Raw genomic sequence first — 14,027 nt, forward strand, 5'->3', positions numbered from 1 at the left:
GCAAACCTCTCCCACTAAATGCTGCATGCTAAACTCAGAGATGAGCAAGGGAAAAGGGGGCTTGAGAAAGAGTAAGCATATCCAGAGCTCAGCAAAACTAAATTACTTCTCCCAAATTCAGCTTTATTTAAGGTTTCGACTCCATTTTGAGTGAATGCTTTGAAAAAAATCCTTAAGAGAATACTCTGAAAATTAACCATTAAATCCACTCAGATTCAGTTCACTTAAAACATTAGGAAATCAAAGCCAGCAAAATTATCTTTGTAGACATGCCAGCCTGGCAGATATATATAAGCTTTCTTTTTATGCAAGCTTTGCATTGTGTTAGAGCCCAGCTATTGCTCAGAACAACAATTAAAGACTACATTAAGGCTACCTGCGTAAGCACTTACACTTGTGCTCACCGAGCTTCAGCAGCAAAAGAAATTGCTGCAGACTTTCAGCTAACGGGAAAATGACCAAATTGTTTCTTTAGGAAAAGAAAATACCTTTTGGTAGGTGGCTCTGTGGCCGAAACATGCAGAATAAGGGAAAAACTAGGAAAAAAAAGAAAAGACCTCAACCCTGAAAATAAAGGTGCCAAGCATGCATGCTACACTCCCACATCTGGGCCAGCTAGCAGGCATCAGGCAAGGGGACCTCTGTTCTTGAGATACAAGCAAAGAGTTTATCTATCTCGCACATTCAGCTCAGAGCAGCTTCCCCCCAGCCACAGTTCAAGACAGGTCAGCAGAGCTGTTTCTGAGGTTACTAACAGCAGAGCTACATGGATGGAGGTGTTTTGGGAGAGCCCTGTTAAGCTTTCTGGAGAAGCTCTCGGTCAGCTGCTCCATTCTCCATCCTAGCACTCGCACAACTGCGGCGAGGAACGGCAGCACTGGTGAAGCCACCAGCAAGGCAGTGGCATGGCACATCCCTGGAGGGCTAGTGAGTGCCTTTGAGATCATCTACGACAAAGCCTCATTCACATGCACACATGTCTTTGGAGCAGGGGTGGCCCAGGAAGGCTTCTCCAATCAGATATAACCAGCACCATCAGGACAGAGGCGAGCCCTGAGACCCCCCGGCTGCCTGCCCTGAGTCACCCCAGGAGGCACCTCCTGCCCGCCGGAGCCCCTCCTCGGCCTTCCTCCCAGATGACTAAGGATGATGGGGAGGATGGCAGGGAGCTGATCGCCAGTGGCTGCAGTTTCACAACGTGAGACGTCTGCAGGCCGTGACTGCAAGCTTCTAAGCCCTCAGGAAACACAGAGAAACAATTTCCAAATTGTTTAGGAGAGATTGTAGCAGCTTCCCTGGGGCAACAGCTAAATGCTCCTTTGCAGCTGTTGCTCTCTGGGCTAATTCTTAAAAACAGGAGCGAGCCCATGGATTTGCTGCAGAAATGATCTCAGTTTCATCCCAGACATATCCACCCAGTGAGCCGTCATCCTCCCTTTTATGCAAGCTACTGTCTTTTCTCTAACAACGAGAATGGGGCGGGGGGAAATAGCTTATTAGTGATAATTACGATCATTTTATAATGTCTTACTGCCCTCTCAGCTACTAGATACCCCTCTTAGTTCCCCACCGCTCAGTTTGTGCCTGCAGAATCGTAGCAGTCACTCTGCAGCTTCATAGGCCTGACTCCGCCTCTGCTCAGAAAGAGATCAGCCAACTATTGCTTTTCATCTTCCTCAGCTCTGGAAGGACAGACCGTCTGTTTTAGAGCCCCCCCACCCTGAAACAGCAGCCTTTTCCCAGGCCGGCTGGGTGCCCTGGTGAGGAATGCTGACAATCTGCCATCCAGGAGCAGAGCTGTCAGCATTACTTCCCTACTGCTGAGCCCTCAGTCATCACTTGCATGAAGGGTAAGTATGCAGCCCGCTGCCTTGTGACAAGAGCTGTGACTTTGTTTAGGAGCCAAGCACTAGGAACGAGTACCAGGGAAATGTGGCTTAGTGGAACAGGAAACATTAACAATCAGTGATAAAAAAGAAAAAAGCAGACAGTACGTGTCTAACTCAGCTGGAAGCACCACTCTGCGACTAGCTAAGAGTAGTGACAGCCCCCCAAAAAGCCAATAAAGAAATAGCTTTTCCACTTCAAGGCTGACTTTTAAAAGAACAGAGTAAATTTTCTCATGTACATCTGCATACAAGAAAAGCCCCTAAGCAAAGTTGCCTGCACATTGCAGTAACTGCTGGCACAGGAAAAAGGGCATGGAGTTTTCAGCTTCACAGCTGGTTTAAGGGGCTGTTGCGAAAGCCCACAAAGATGGACTCACATAGTTCCATCACCCTCTGGCAGCAGGTTAGGTTAAACCAGTTGTCTATGAGCTACCACAGCTTTGGGCATAAATTACATTTTTTTCTGGTAGAAAAAAACACGATTGGGATAAGCGTTTCTGGCTAAAAGGATTTCTCTCAAAACTCATTTCTGTGTGAAATAGTTCAAGTGATAGAGGAATGGTGGAGAGAAGAAAATTATTCCCCCTTTTTTTTTTTCCTTCATGTGTTTTAGTTAAGGCGGTTAGCAGGCTGGAAAAGCTGCATTAACACCAGATTCATATCTATACAGTCCTTTCAAGTTGTTACGGGGTTGATAACCTCTGTCCTTCTAACCCACAGTAAATAGAGGAGCTTAATTGCTCCGGAAATGGGTAACAACTCACAGATCCCTTCACTCCTAGCATGCTGTTTGCACAACGCCTAGTGCTGGGAATAACCAGAAGCCGATTTAATCATCTGAAGTAATCCCAAAACTCTACTAAATCCCATGTGAAACTTAAATGTTTTGTCTTGCTCTTATCTCCACTGGGCAAGTAGCTGCTCCACAATGATTTTTTTAAGGCTGGAACTTACCTGGCAGTGCAGTCACTCATTTGGGTCTCCATCCAAGGACCTGTGGCACTGCCAGGGGCCTTGAACACTGCATTTGCAGTTGGTTCTAAGGAAGGTCCCTACCAAGCACAGAAAATGAAGGACCTCTGCTGCAAGAGACAGCGTTTCTCACACAGGGACAGGGACCTTGCCTATGGATGGAATGCTGCTCTCCATCTCCCAAGGCATGACCTTGGGCAGGCAGCACGGGCTCTCCGGTCCCGAGTTTCCTCTTCTCTAGAACAGAGATATGATATACAAGTGGGCTGAGAGCCTTGCAGAGAGGTGCTATCGCCGGTACAGGGAGTTATCGTCCCAGGCCCAGGTCCAAAGCACACAGCAACATGAAGGAGAGCCATGCCCTCAAAGGACCCTGGCTCTGGCATCCAAGCCAAGAACAGGCTGGATTTATTCTCTGAGGGAATCGCAGGTTTGCTGCTGTTACTACATGCCATACTTTTACCTTTGTAAATGGCAGTAGGTGCAAAAGATCCCGAATGCTGGACGACAAAACCCAACAGAAATTATGGTTAATGAAATAATCTCCTCCTAAGCAGTATATGACGGAATTCTCCTGCAAGTTATAATCAAAACCATATGTACAGTCATAAATATCAGAGATATTTACAAAACACTGACAAGATCTTAAAAACAAAAGCAGTGATTTCCTCATCTCGCTGGAAGCCTTACAAAACGTGGGGTAGATTGTCTCGTTTAAAATATTCTGCTGACCACAGAGCTTCACTGTAATGGTTAGTCATTCTATATGTATTTACTGCTTCGGTTAATCTACTATAGTCAGTTACAAACTATTGCAAGTCGAAGATTATGAAGCAGGGTCAATAAAAATTTTGTTTATGTGAAATCCACTGTTGTCGTAGCAGTTTTACACAAAAGGTAAATCAAACTCCCATCCAAACAACCACTTCGCCTGCACTGGCACCTGGCATCACTACAGACATCTAGCAGAATTACTGGAAAGGCTGTAAAATTGGCCAATTTAAAGTGGTTGTGATTAGTCTATACTGGGGTAAATGCCTCTGCTTTGATGTTTTTCTAAAAACCTAAACAAAACAAAACAAATACCAAGCACTTAAGCATAGAAGCCTCACCTCTGGCTTTGCCTACAAAGTCTCTTAAGGGCAACTTGTAGGCGTTGCAATCAAACCAGGTTGTTGATGCAAAGCACAAGCTTCATGTGGGTGCCAGTGAGCAATACAACCTCATTTCCCAGCACCTCACCCAGGAGCTGATGCCCCTTTCCTTGTAAATTCAGTGTGTACCATTAGGCCAAGACTCCACAAGTAACTGAACCTCATCGTGAGGTCCCAAGCAACTCCCAGGTCCTTTGGGTGTCAGGACACCTTGAGGGTGTTCAGTTCTTAGCAGGACCAAAGTCACCATCTTTTGCTCTGCCTGGCTTCAGCACGGAAGGCACGAAGCAACGCTGTGAGTAGCATGTAACAGTTATGCAGCATTTCCAGGGTCCTTACTTCACACATGAAAAATACCCCAGTGGCAAGACAGAAAAAACATTATCACAAACACCTATAATACTCTCTATAGCTTTATAAATTTGAAATAAGCTTTTTTTAAAAGACTTAAGTTGATAGACTTCACAGCAGTTAATTTAAAAAACAAAACAAAACATGGAAAGGTGAGGAAAGTCATTTAGGCACTTTCTAGGAAGGACTGAGATGCTGCTGCTTAGAAACAGGCAGTCAAAGCAGTGAAGACTTTAGCTTAGTTCTGATTTAAGTTCCATCACAAAGAAAATTATTCCATTTCAGCTGTGTTGTAAATTCAATGAAATTGCAAGAAACTGTTCTGGTCTAAATTTAGTTTCAGAGGGGAAAGAAGACATTTAGATTGGTGGCCTTTCATATTTTATTTTGCTTGGAAAACACAGGCATTCCTTCTTATTCCTCTCTCCCTCATTTCACTGGAAAAGATGAAACACCAGCATGTCAGTGTTATCCTGACTACACTCCATTGCTACTGCCACAGACTATGGGCAAAGGTCTTGCTTCTAGGATTTCATTCCTCATTTTCTACAAAGAAAAAGAGAAGGAGCCACCATTTTTGCAAAAGGTCAAAATCTGTCTTAGTCTGGAAAAATTCCTGTTAATTTCAATTGATTTTGAATCAGGCCCAGATTTTACCTCTGTACCTCACATTGATCCCCAAGGTTCAGCATTCTTCCTATCCTACTTTGGATAAGACAAAATTTTTGAGAAAACCCTATTAAGACAATATTCCCCACTAGGAAAATAATGGCCCAGTTTCTAAGACCATTTCATATGTACCATGAATATGTGAGCAGCCTTATTTTATACCCTCTTAGTCAAAACTTAAAGCAGAGAAACAAGTTTTTGATGCACATTTATAAAGATATGACCACTGGATGCAGGAGCAGAAACAACAACAAATTATTAAATTCTTATTCTACTATATGTATGCCCTTACAGAGATACTTATTTATCACTGTTATTAAAAGCTCGTAAGGGACATCTCTAAAAGCTGTAAGCAACAGCGAGCCCTTCAATAGACTATAAATCCACAGATGCTTAACTGGCTTTTCAAAGCTGCCAAGCACCAGTGCTTGTGAGAGATCAGCTCTTTAAGCCATCATTTGTGTATCAAATATTAAGTTCAAATGCCTACATTTTGGATACTTGCTGTTGAAAAGAGAACTCATACTTGTTACAGCAATGGCCTTATAGAAGAGGTTACTGACATCTCTCCAGTGAAGACAAACAGCACCAATATGTCTAGGTCAATGCACACTGTGCCTCTAAAGGTAATACACTTTTGGAAGATCCTTAAAAATTAGGACCTGCTGCAATACAAACACACCTCAGGGGAGTTCAAAGCATCCAGATGGCTGCAGTTCTACAGAGACCCCAAAGCAGCAGAAGTCATCACACACTTTTCTTGTCATACCTCATTTATTTTCCCACGAAGCTAGAAGAGAATGGGTCAGAGGATACGCCAAATGATGGAAGTGTTCTTTCTGGACTACTTTCAGGTTACTTGAAATTCAATCAGAGTTTTTCAGTTACATAAAAAAAAGAGCAAGAAGGCACATTTAATGCTTCATTTTAGATTCCTAACGTGACACAGAGCAAGGCATTCACAGGTGAAAGATTATGAGCCTGAAGTCTGTGTCCCAAAGATCCGTTGTACATGGACTGTGACGCCAAGCAGAGCGTTACTGAAATTAGTAGGACTCGGTGTGGATGCTCACACATCACACATGGCAAGAAGTAAAACTGAGGACTCCGAGCCTCGTAATTGTGCTAGGTATCAAGATTAGTTAGAGCATCTAAGTGCGTCTTTCCTTTGGAAGGTATCTACACAGGTTCAAAGCGTTCCTCTTAGGCCCTTAGATTGAGCTTCAGACACTGGAAAAGCTTAGATCAGGCTTTAATCATAACAGATAGCCCGCCAAACAACCATTCCTCCAACACAGAGAGCTCTTTTAATAGATACCTCTTTATTTGAAATGGAATGCATTTTGAAAAATATGAAAAATAAATCACATCTCTCAGAAATCATTTATGAGTCATATTTACACACAATTTTTTTTGACGACACTGATATTTCTGCTCACAATAGGATATGCTAGAAAACATTTGGTACATCACTGCAGCTATAATTCAGAAGCTGGCATTTGCATATCATGAACCTTAAAAAAAGAGGAATTACTTCAGGATGTCACAGAGACAACATCCACTTGATCTTCCTTTTCCCCCAGTTTCTAAATTTTCTTGGTCACCACAGCTTGAATTTTCTTGCTGAATCTGCCCCTTAATCACTTTCTTTTCTAAAGACATGTAATTTTGACCTCTATGAACTGACTGTCCACACTTCTGCTACCTATACCAAGCATTTGCCTGTGTGAGTTTTACTGGCATTTTTGTTTATTCTCTAATGAAATTACTTCAGCCACAGGCTGCTGGCTTTTTTTTTTTTTTTTTTTTGTAAGGGGAAGGACAAGCTGATTTCTCTACTTGCAAAGCTCCAATAAGATAGAATATGATCTGCTGGACCTATTTTCATAGCCATTGCTTACAAGGCAGTGACAGACAGTATTTAACCAAGTAGCTCCAATGAAGACTATGCAGTAGTAGAGGGGCAAGCCAAAAAAAGCCCCGAAACTACCTCATTTATAACATCAAACAATTTCTTGGTCTAAAATTACTATCAGTCAAAAAAAATAAAAACATGGAATTTAGAGCGTGGGAAAGTTGTCGGATTGTCCATGTCAGACAATTTAGCCTTATTTATACTGACAGGGCATGAGCCACACAGTCCGACTGTCCCCAGGGAACCCCAGACAATTTGTTCCCATTCAGTTTCCAGGAGACAGTCTGGAGGCACAAGGGGGAAGCTTAATCCTTACACCCATCCCACCAACTCAGGCTGCAGGCACAGGAACAGCTCAAGGTGGATTTCATGACGTGACCGTCTCTCACATTAGGAGTTTGGCTGACACCGACGTTCTTCAGAAGTTAACATGGCAGGCAATAAAACCGGCAAAAGTTTGTGGGTGAACTACATCAGTTCAAACAGTTTTGAAAGCATCCTTCAGACTGACTTAAAAAACAAGAAACTTAAGGTGAAAGTGGGACATTGATGTTGAACCGGTGAAAAATAGCAGCAAATTCCAAATGAAAGCTGTTTTCTCAAACCTTGATGTCAATTACATCACTAAAATTATCTTTTGTTTTCAAAGTACAAATATTTCCTGAAGAGCAGTAAAATTTCAGCTTTAGACTAGATTCATAGACTTTTGTGACATTCAGGGGCTTGCATCCACTGAGGACAGGAATACCTGCCACTCCTAGAGAAATATGCGTGTGTCTGGCCACATAGGAATTAATTTTCATCAATTACATTTATCCTTCAGTAGGCTAAAATGTATTTTAGTAGGTGAGATATCAGCGATCTGTCTGTATATCTGAAAAGGTGGATTAGTTACTCAGTAAACTGTAATTAATGACTCTAAAGAGAGGAGCCAAATTACAAATTACAGTCTATTTTGTAAGTCTTTGACTAGCTCATTAGAGAATCCCCTTGCAGCTCTAACATCCAAGCATTAGCAGAATGATAATGGCAGATGTACAGAGATGTGGAAATTGGCTATTATGATTGCCAAGACAGCGAATCTAATCCTAGAAGATGCAGCGCACCTTCGATTTCAATTAGTCTCAAAGTAATAACTTTGTTAGGACAGCTGGAATCTACCACCTCAGGCTCGTTATGCAACCCTGTCAGAGGCCAGGATCGGAAAGAAGCACTCAGGAATAACCATGGAGAACTGCTGAGGTCCAAGCTTTAATTCTGCACCATGGCATGTTTTGCACATCCAGGTATGTGACCCCGACACCCGGGGGCAAGGAACAAAAGAGGAAGGCTAAAAGAGACCCTGACTTATTCCTTACAGGGCTGAGCTTAAGCTTATGGCGCAGAGCAAGGGACCATTGTGTGCAGCAGCCAATTCTGACATCTTCTTGTGCATGTCACTTCAGTCTTTTGCTTTAAACGCTTAACAGAAACAGCTTGAACCAAGAATGTGGAGCTTTTACAGTCAAGCTACACCTCAGTTACACAAACTGGAAAGTCCTGGATGTGTGGCTTTAAAAGATTTTGTTTATGTTCACGTTACTTGTAAAGGGGTCAAAAGCTGTTTTCCTCACCACACTAGTTAAAATAGCTAGCCCTGGGGCTGCAACTTTCTATCTTGAACCAGAGATAACGGGCCACACTGCTTCGTCTCGGTTACAACCTCCCTACTTAATTTAAACCAGAGAACTAGGGCTGTAGCAGCACACAACGTGAAACTGCCCATCGCCTGAAGGGCCCTGTCCTAGAAAGCACACCGGCCCGCACGCGCCTGGCTCCTTCCTCTGCACCGGGGTGCACCGCTCCGACCCGCTCTCGCCAGCATCAACAGCCAAATTCCCACTGACTTTTAAGAGGCAGAGGAAGACACACCAGCTGTGCAATTAGCCCTTTGTTTTCCAACTTCATGGCTTCATCAACGTTTTTAGAGACGAGATCGCACGCCCCTCTCAACATCTGACAGTGCTAAACACCAAAATTAATCTAGTTTATCTCAGCTAGAGAGCAACTTTCAGCTTATGAAAACTGTGACCAAAGTAATCCATTTGCACACTAAGACATACATAAAATGGGTTTTAAACTAGGGGCTACTTTAATGCAAGACATTTAAAAACTGCCATGAAAATTCAACACAGGCTGAGAGCCCAGACCGCTTACAGACCAACCGTGCAGAGGGAGCCCTGAACTCGGACACGAAGAGATGCTTCTCAGCTCCCGCCCTCCAGCCCAGGAGCAAGCACATCAAACCAGTAACTGGAATCCAACTGCGATTCCTGAATCACAAAAGAAGTTGGTCGGGTTCCCCTCCACTCATACATTGAACAGATGGGTTTTAATCTCAGAATGACAATCAACGTTACTTTTTTGAATAACTGAGTGTGAATAAATTTGATCATCTTCCACCACGCATAATGTTTTAAAAGAAAATCATTTAAAACCCAGACTGTAATGGTTATGCTCATCAGAGAGAACAGTTTTCAGATGCAGTATGGGCTTCAGCCAAATTCCAAACCATACATCACATTTTCCATGTTAGCGTAATACAGGGTATTTCAGGTAAACATGAAAAACTCTTTTGTCAAATTGCACACAGCCGAACTACCCAGAACTTTTTAGTTCCTTTAGGGAGATAACGTACATACAGTTTTTTCCTTTGCTTTTTGGATACGGCCTACATTCAGAAATGTCTTGCAAAAAGCCTTTAAAAAAAAACCAAAACAAAAACCAAACAACCCTAATAAATAAAATAAAATACATTAAAATAAAGTTACAGTACATCATGTCTCCTAGAAGTCCCATCACACCGAAGGATCCTTTCCAAGGTTCATAAATAATATATCTGAAATGCTTCTCGGCACCGAGGGCGGCAAAGCGGCGGCAGCAGCAGCTAGCTGGGGTTCAGGTGGTCGAGCCGCTTCTCTCCAGGCTGCCTGCATCTCCGGCGCTTGCCCAGTTTTTGACCAACCGAAGTCTGTCCGCGACGAACGCGCTCAGTCCCGCTTCCCCGAAGCGCTCCGGTAACTTCACCTGCAGCAAGACGGGACAGAGCGCGGCCGGTGAGGGCAGCGGCGGGGCCGGCAGCAGGGTCCAAGCCCGGGGCACCCGCGGGGCCGGGAGCGGGTGCGGGCCCGGAGGGCCGAGGCGGGTCCCGGGGCGGGCGGGGGTCCCTACCTGCGCTAGGCGGAGTTGGAGGCGGTGCGGAGGCGCGGGCCGTGGGGCTGCGCCAGGTGCTGCTGCTTCTGGCGGGTGGAGCGGACGGCCAGGATGGCCTGGCGGTTCTTGTACTGCACCATCTGCAGCGTGATCGCCGCGTTCCAGCCCTGCTCCTGCGCGCACCGAAAGTCGATCTCCTTCCCCTCGGCCATCACCACCGTGAAGTACACGTACTTGCCCTTCCGCTCCACGCAGTCCACTGTCTTCATGTTGGAGAAGTGAAGCTCCTTGATCTTGGCCGCCGGCTCGGCCGGCAGCGGCGGCGGCTGCTGCGGCGGCGGCGGCTGCTTGGGGGGGGCGAGGAGCAGCCCCTCCTCGGTGAGGATGCAGCGCTTCTTCTTCCAGAGCTGCAGGAGCCCGTCGCTCCTCTTCTCCAGCACGCCCTCCTTCACCGCCTTGCAGCCGCTCTCCAGCATCCTCCCGGCATGGGCCGGCGGGGCCGGGAGCCGCGGCCCGCGGGGGCTGGGGTCGGGGGGCAGCCGGCACCACCCGAGGACTCGCCGCCCCGCGCCGGCTCCGAGGCGGAGGGCGGGGAGCGCCCCGGCCCGCGGGGAGCGGAGCGGCTGCCGCCCGTGCCGCGGCGTGGCGGGCTGCGGCGGGCGCGCTGCCGGTGCCGGCGGCTCTGGCGGCGGCTTCGCCCTCCCCTCCGCTTTTGAAGGCGCCTTCCCCCGCCGGCCCAGAGTGACACCCCGCGGAGCGGGCGGCTCCTCCCGCCGGCAGCGGGGAAGCCCGACGGCGCGGCCGCGGAGCGGCGCGGAGGGGAGCGGGGAGGCGGCGCGGCCGCCCCTCCTCCCGAGGAGGGCGAGGACAGACCGCGGAGCGGCGCGGGAAGGGCTTCCCCGCTGTGTGTGCTAGCAATGGTTAATGGAACAATTGAAACGCGCCCTCGCCTTCACGGGGGTAGCGCAGCCGCCTGTGTTTGGGGCAGATTTCCTCAGCCTTCCCCCCTGGGCAACAGCAAAGGCCCCCCGCTTCAGTATGTTTCTGATTCAGGTCCAATAAAAGCGGTGCCAATTTTCAGCAACACCCTGGTATTTAAACGATCATCGCTCCATTAAACAAAGGAGAGAGCCTGACACGCGCAACCTCGTGTAACAGCTTTATCCCCACCCTTCCGCACTGCTCCCGACTGTGCGGGGTAGAAACAGCTTCTACTGCATACATAAAATACATCTTTACTCTCTGCAGCAGTTTGAGTAATGTCTAAAAAAAAAAAAAAAGCAAGTACCCATATCACTTCCCAAAGGAAACACTAGAACCTCAGTACCTGGAAATTTTAAAAGTAGACTAGGAAAAACAACCACAACACTGAACTGGCAGAGCGCTAGGGTCATTTTTCTTGTTAATCTGCTTTGTTGCCACACATTTGCTTATTTGTTTGGATTCTCCCCCTGAAGTTAGCTTTTGAATTCATTTATTTGAGTAGATAAGTGATCTAAGGCTAATATTAAACTCTTCATTTTTAAGTCTTTTGATGTATTAGATGTAAATCAAAAGCCCACAGAACTGAATTTGGCTGACAAGGCCGATGTAAACTGAAGGCTGGAAGTTTCATATTATGTTTCAGAGCACTGTTTTTTTAAACATGCATTTAACATAGCCATAAAAAAAAAGCCCTCCTCGCAGTAATTTTGGCAGCTAGGAAGCAGGTCATGCTGTAGCATAGGTCAGTGGGAGCACATTCAGTATTAATGATAGTTTTAATGGAGTTTATCTCTGATAACATTTTAAAAAGATTTCCTCTTAGAATCTTTTCCTCTTGAAGGTCAAAGTTAATTTTGATAAACTGTTGAGAGGTAAACAATTAAGGTAATAACAGCAATTAAAATTATTTGGCTGTTTCATCTTTTCTGAGGTAACTGGAAGACACTCAAATCAGTAACAAAGGCAACTTGCTAGCCACAAACTGAACAGAAAAAAGATTAATATCTTAAACATTCATTTATCTAAAAATAGTCCCTTCTCCTCAGAGCCTAATATATATGCTGTAAGATACAGTTCATTCTCACAACTATCTTATGCCTATTTGAACAGAGGCACACACTAATTTTCAAAAGATCTGAACACTACCTGCAGTTCATTGCCATTTGAACCCAAATTCCCCAGCACAAATATCTGCATCTTCAGCTGCTGATGCACATACAGGGAGCCTCAGACATGGCTTCAGTGAGGTAAGAGAATCTTCTGCCTTCTCACTTGATGTGTTCTGTGTCTTTTTCACTCCTGATCAAGTGCATTACATGAGCAGACTTAACTTTGAAACTGTCAAACTAAACCATAAACTGGTTAAACTTCATTCATCTATACCAAACAACTTAATTAAAATACTGAGTTTATGTAAGGCATAGGACATTGAACGAAACCTACAGATGACTAATTTCTAATAATTCTCCTGTTCAATTTTGGTTGCTGCTTCACTGCTGTAAGTAAATAGCCATTTGCTTCCAAGTTAATGCACTAATCAGTAGTGTGGAAGCCAGCCTTAGACTGCGGAGTCCTACATGCTATTCTGTAACAAGCATTCATGAACTCCCCCCACACACACACCCCCAAACACTGCACTGTAACATTTAAGGACATTAACACATAATCTACATCTGTACATTTTAATGTGAGCTTTTTTGTTTTCAGTGCTAATAGTAGTTTGTAATTAATCAAAGGAAAGAAGTGAGACTAGCATGGAAGGCCAAAGATCGCAATCAAATACACAGGAGAAAGGGAATAAATTCATTCTACTTTGGCTTTCTACTAGCATAAAGTTCTCCAAAGTGTTGAATATCAGATTTTTAATGCAGCTCTAAACACTGATGGACATACTCTGCTAATGTATAGACTCACAACAACTGTTTATTCCTGGTGAAATTCACCTAAGCATGTGATCAGAAGTAAACATGCAAAACATCCATTTGAACTTGTACTCTGTAAGCCAGCAAATATTAACAGCCATTTAAAATACACTACATTTACCAAAACCACCAGATCTGTCAAAAGCTAGAAGACTAGGGTAAGATGAAATACCAACAGTTTCATGGTAAAAGAACAAGATAACCCAATTTAGTTCTGCAGAATTTGCCAGTAAAGGATAACAAGCTTCATTTTCCTGGATGGAAGTCAAAACTGAACTTCCGGAAATGTTTCTTGTATTAAGTATTTGGAAAACCCACATTCAACACAGTTAAGCACACTACATTATCCCACCAAGGTTTTACTTTAAATATGTATTTAAACCACTGCAATTATATTAAATGTTCCATGTCCGCTACCTTCACTGAAGTTTCACTAAATAGTATGCAGGTGCTGCATCCATTCCTCCTGAAATATCTGATGTGCAGATGCCTCCTACTGTCAAACTTGAAATACTACAACCTGAAAAAACTCAATCTGACCCTTCAAAGTCTCTATATCCAAGATGCATTTATTCCTTATTAAATTTTTCCTTCTCCGTGTTCAAGGTCTATACTGGTAACAGAAGTGTTCGGTTGTTAAATACACTGGTCTCCTATATCATAAGCTCTCAGACTCAAGTAGTTGAAATTTTGTATGTGTAACCTTAATTAAATAGTAATTATCATAAGAGTAATTAAAGTGTTCTTTTTAAACCCTGAGGCAAGTTAAACGTTGTTTTGGTAAGCCACCGTGAAAGACTAAAAAGCCCATAATTTTACTAGTGTTCTCCTGGGTAAGGAACCTGCAGACAGGAGCTTGACACCAACTATCAACTATTAGTTTCAAAGGGATGCTAAAGCTATCCTGAGTGACAATCCCTAAGCACCATCATTTCTTCCATTACTGAGAAGTGGCTAAAACAGAAAAAGCATTAGAAGG

The 14,027-nt window shown here is 44.4% G+C and overlaps 1 protein-coding gene across 1 annotated transcript; it reads right to left on the minus strand.

The window, feature by feature from the left end:
* Window positions 1-6,337: 6,337 nt before the first annotated feature.
* Window positions 6,338-10,748, minus strand: PHLDA1 (pleckstrin homology like domain family A member 1). Its single transcript, XM_074870604.1, has 2 exons — window positions 10,161-10,748; window positions 6,338-10,016 (listed from the first exon to the last, which is right to left on the minus strand). Exon 1 carries the CDS (start codon window positions 10,616-10,618, stop codon window positions 10,166-10,168), a length of 453 nt encoding a protein of 150 aa, XP_074726705.1. The 5' UTR covers window positions 10,619-10,748; the 3' UTR covers window positions 6,338-10,016; window positions 10,161-10,165.
* Window positions 10,749-14,027: the final 3,279 nt, after the last annotated feature.

The sequence above is a fragment of the Strix uralensis genome, chromosome 5 (assembly GCF_047716275.1).
Source record: "Strix uralensis isolate ZFMK-TIS-50842 chromosome 5, bStrUra1, whole genome shotgun sequence".
Classification (NCBI taxonomy): Eukaryota; Metazoa; Chordata; class Aves; order Strigiformes; family Strigidae; genus Strix; species Strix uralensis.

Coding starts and splice junctions, on each gene's coding strand:
- PHLDA1 (XM_074870604.1), bottom strand. CDS start 10,618: ATGCTGGAGAGCGGCTGCAAGGCGGTGAAGGAGGGCGTGCTGGAGAAG.